The sequence below is a fragment of the Atta colombica genome, unplaced genomic scaffold, assembly GCF_001594045.1.
Source record: "Atta colombica isolate Treedump-2 unplaced genomic scaffold, Acol1.0 scaffold238, whole genome shotgun sequence".
Lineage (NCBI taxonomy): Eukaryota > Metazoa > Arthropoda > Insecta > Hymenoptera > Formicidae > Atta > Atta colombica.
In genome coordinates, this window is record NW_017259336.1 from 796,038 (window position 1) to 801,041 (window position 5,004).

General features: G+C 32.0%; 1 protein-coding gene across 1 annotated transcript in view; it reads left to right on the forward strand.

Moving 5' to 3' along the window:
* Positions 1–3,978: 3,978 nt before the first annotated feature.
* The window catches only part of LOC108688673, a 4,831-nt gene continuing 3,805 nt past the window's right edge, over positions 3,979–5,004 (forward strand). The window contains exon 1 of the mRNA XM_018195007.1: positions 3,979–4,315. Within this exon, the coding sequence (XP_018050496.1) occupies positions 4,298–4,315 (18 nt within the window). The 5' untranslated portion in view covers positions 3,979–4,297. The remainder of the gene's footprint in view (positions 4,316–5,004) is intronic.

Below are 5,004 nucleotides of genomic sequence, written 5' to 3' on the forward strand. Positions count from 1 at the left end.
TTGCATAGCTATTGCGATAATACTGGACGAATGTCGAGAGAAACGGTCCGATTTTCTTCTAATATAACTTCGAGATAAAGTAGTAAACTATAAAAATGGTTGTCCATTTGAATCGGAACGAATTAATGCATTCTGAAGAATTTAAGATAATTTATTATATTTTAATAAGATTTTTATATTTTAAAGATTTTACTGATCTGCGAAAAATTATATTAACATCACGGAAGAAATTTTGTTAACTTAATTTGTAAATAGTAAATTAAAAAAAAAATATACACTTTTGTAATCTTTCGTAAATCCGAACAAGTGAAGGACGTACATGTATTTTGTGGAATGTTAAGAAAATTTTTGCTAATATTGCAGTTATATTTAAAAGGACAAATTTTATCTTGGATATGGAAAGAATGATTTTGCTGAGGTATTTAAAAATTTAGCTAGATATAGATTTGAGGATAATCAAAATATATAAATTATATAAGACTGGTTGCCAGAATAGTCAAGCTAGTTGCAAGAATATCAAAAACTTTTTGCAACATGGCTTATCAGAGATTTCTATGTAATTATTTTGATTATCCTCAAATCTATATCTAGCTAAATTTTTAGTTCTGTACTTCATCAAAACAATACATTTCAAAGAAAGAGAGAGAAAAATTACGTGATGTTGAATAATTAGAACAATTGAAAAAAGAAAGAAAGGGTAACCATTGCTGTTCTGCTCATTCTGTTGTACGATCTTTGCGCATTTCTGAAAACCCGATACAATACAGCTGCATTCGACACACTTCATTTTACGCGTTTATCTAATGCAATATCAGCAACAATACATTTCAGCAACAATTACTTATCAGCATATTTTCGATAATACCCATGTCTTCACATGACACTCAAATACTACATCTTATACATTTTGCAATCGAGACTAACGAGAATGTACGATTCTGTCGTGTTTAATCAATCAAATTCTATCCTTGAATGCGTCTGTTCACGTGGCCAGGCTAGACATAGCGCTTTTGGAATGTCTCGATTAGGACACGTCGGCGCTTCGTGTTCGCACCGTAAACGCGAAGTGACGATCACCGATCGGGGTCGCGTAGAACTCTCGACCGCGGCCGACGCTACTTGCACAGCAAATAGATAAGGGTTTCCTCTGTCGTACGTAGTTTTATGATGTAGCATAAATTGCTAACGCAGCCTGCGAAATCAAAGGCGTTACAAATAGCGTCACGTCATGATTTGATCGAGAAAAAAAAATAGAAAGAGGAAAAGGAAACAGAATTTCCTTTTCGAGACCAGAGTGTCAATCATGTAATTTTTTCCGTAGGAAACGTGAGAAATGAAAATTTGTTGTATGTATGTGTGTATATGTACATACATTCGTACGTACATAAAAAAATGTTACCTTTCATGTTTTCACTCTAGAAAAAAAATTACATGATTGATATCCATCGCTGGGAATGCAATGCTGCGATATTTTCCAAGATGAGCTTAATAGATATTTCTCGTAGTTATTACAGAAATTACCGGTAATTTATTTAATATGTATATATGATTTTTATGAGATATGATAATGTTGTAGACTTCAATTATGTATTATCACATGTTAGTTTCATTATCAGATTAATTTTATTGCAGTTTAATTTTTCTCATTGTTCGAAAATATCGTAGTATTAACGACACTATCACAATGAACACAATGACAACAACATTTACTATTTTTTATTTTTAAGATTTTATAAATATGTAAATATATCTATATATACATATAATGTATATATATTTAAATTTGCATAGATTTTTTTATATAACGAATAAAATAATCTTATTTACATGCGATAAGGGAAAGAATTATTCTAAGCCGCGTTTGTAATGCCTTTATTTTCACAGTCCGCATCAGAGTTTTAACATTGTTGTCAGTAGTGATTATTATCTGATCAGAACAAGCGTCGACCATTGTCGCACTCTGTATATATACATAAATATTATACGAATGTTATACATGCATACACACAGGATTGTTCAAGGAAGATGTTTACAAGTAATTATTCGCTGCAAGTAATATATTTTTTACTCTTAAAAATTTAATCGTATATCTGTTTTGTAATCTGCGTTTTGTCGTATCGAATTTAATTAACTAAATTTAATTTATTTAATTATTCGACGTCTAGTTTTATGATAGATATGATTAATATGATTTATTTACACGACTGTTTAAATATGGCTATATTTGATTTTGTTACAATAAACGACTTATGCAAATGTTTTAATTAAACTAGCATGAAATTATAGTGGCCGATGTTTGCGCAGAATTTTTTGCATGGCCGAGTAACAAGAATATACTGTGTTTGAACGTATGATATCACTTCTGTTTGCAAAAGAAACCGGATAATATTTGATTGTTCTGTTCGCGAGACATTAGAATGTTTATTCTGAAAAAGAAGTAAAATGAATCTATTCGTAATCACTATTAATCACTTCTTCTGGCAATCCCGTATGTATTTGTCAAATCGGAAAGGAAGCAACATTGGTCAACGTGCTGATGATCAGTAAAATCGTAAAAAATTAGCTTATCGAATTAACTTATGCATTTAGGTAAATTTAACTTCAACTGCATTATGAAATCCCGACCGACGTGTACTCGCGGTCCTGTTTCGAGATGTGGCAGTTTTTTCTATAAAGTTCAAGCACAGATACACTTTGATTCGACGATTTCTCAAGTATTCTATTTGACATGATATCGTGAACATTTAATGTAATTGTATTAATGCCATTAACGACTTATAATTAAATAAATCATGTATGGGGATGTAACACACATTTAATAAATACTTTTGCAAATCAGTGTGCGCTACGTCATATGTTATCCATCTTTATGTGTTTTATACAAAGAAAAGCTATTTGTCTATATAATTTTTATATAAACATTTTTATTTCTTTGTAATTATTATTTCTGTGTAATTGTTGAAATTTTTACAAAGACAGATTTTTGTTCATCTTTTCGTAATGTTAATACATAAATAATTAATTATGTAAAACATTAATAAAATAATTTAAATCTATCAATATTAATATTACGCTTGCATTTTTTTTCAAATATTTTTTGTTCATAGGTACATGTATTTTCTTATTTTTATGCTAATTGTTAAATGTCTTATAATATTATCGCGACTTCGATTAAACTTCGATTAATTGATGTTAATTTATCAAGTAATTAGTAATGTATATGATAAACTATTAATTTTTTGCTGTAAGCGATCACTCCGTATTGAGTTAATCATTAATTAAGTTAACTGACAATTAACTAATCAAGTATTAATTTGTTGATACGAACTAAATTAATTCTTTGTAGGAATGGGAAGTGAAATGTTACTTTCTATGATTCTTTGTTATTAATTGACTCATAATAAGAAAGATTAGATTTGATATGATTTACAGAGTTAAAAATTTAGTTGTAAGCGATATGTTAATCGCAATTAACTATAACTATCAAGTACTTTTTACGTATATTATTTTGTTAACACGAATATATAATAACTAATTTTTTGTTTGACAATAGAAAGAAAGATTAGATTTGGGCGACAAGCTACGAAGTTGTAATACAAATTTTTACAAGTAATTGTAAAAATTTTGTTGCAAACGATATTTTATTACGTCGCTAATTGAATTAATGTCTGTTTCCATCAATGTAGATTAACTTTAATCCCGATTCAACTTTTCAACTTTCTAGTTGTAAAAATGATAAAAAGATGAAGAGAAAAGAGAAAGAAAGCTGGTACTTTTATCATTTTCAATCCGCTTGATCGATTAAAGTTGAATCGAGATTGAAGTTGATTCGTGGAAACAGGCATAAGTTAATCGAGGTTTGATCGAAGTCACTCTTGTCGTCGTAGATACATCCCTGGATCTCAGCTTGAACCCGAAAACTCAACATAGCGATCACGGCACTGATTTGGAGTTGTTCGTGCTGGCTCGTGCCGACCGACAAAGACGGCAGGTGACGACGACGGATGATGAGCGGATCTCCTTTCGCGACGTCGATTTTCTCGCGATAAAGGAAAAAAAAAGAAAAATAAAAAGAAAATGCACTGTCGCACTTTATTCGCACTGTGAATCCTCTCCGCGCGCGCGATTAATCGTCCGCGGGCGTGCGAGACGGCCCTGTTATTTCTGCACTTCACGTCGCGGACGCCGATTCGAGAGAAGGAAAGGGTTATGAGGCGCCAACGGAATCGCAGTGCTCGCGCCGTTAGACGTTATTTTTGCATTATTACCGATACCGTTCTCAGCGTGGCGGGTCACCATGGCGGAGAAGTGCAAGGTACGTCATACGTGTTTAAAGAGTCGCGATCGCGGCGTGGAGTATTCGGAGTATTCCCGCCGATGACAGTTGCAGAGATTGCCAACGTGGCGACGGACAGCTGACTACTACGAGACGGATGACTCGACCTGGAGAGATCCTCTCGAATAAGCAATGGGAACATTCTCGTTGACTTTCCACGCGATCCGCTTGATCTCTCATGTTACCTCGAGTGAGATTTATTGAAGCAATTCGTTTTACACGCGCACACGTGTGCTACGCGTGATTACTCGCGAGATGTATTTCCCTGGGAATGCGTTTAAATCTCTGCGTATCTTTGCTCCGTATCTTACTTTGTGTCTTCCTATACTTCACTTAAAATATCAAGCAGATAAAAGATATATTGGATGTTTTCCATTTAGACACAATTCTATCTTTCTCTTGACATTTCATGATTGATAAAGATAGAACAAAAAACGACAATTGTATCAAATGGAAAACATTCGTCATTAAATATGTTTTTTTTAATGTCAAGAATTTTATTTATAGTAATTTTATTTAGTAATCTGTGATAGTTTATATTGCAGTGTAATTAAATAATTGTAACAGTTGATTTAATTGTATTTTAATGACAATGATGTGATTGAATTATAATTGCACTCTCTAAAACAATAGTTTCTTTTAATCTTAATATTTTATATAATTATATA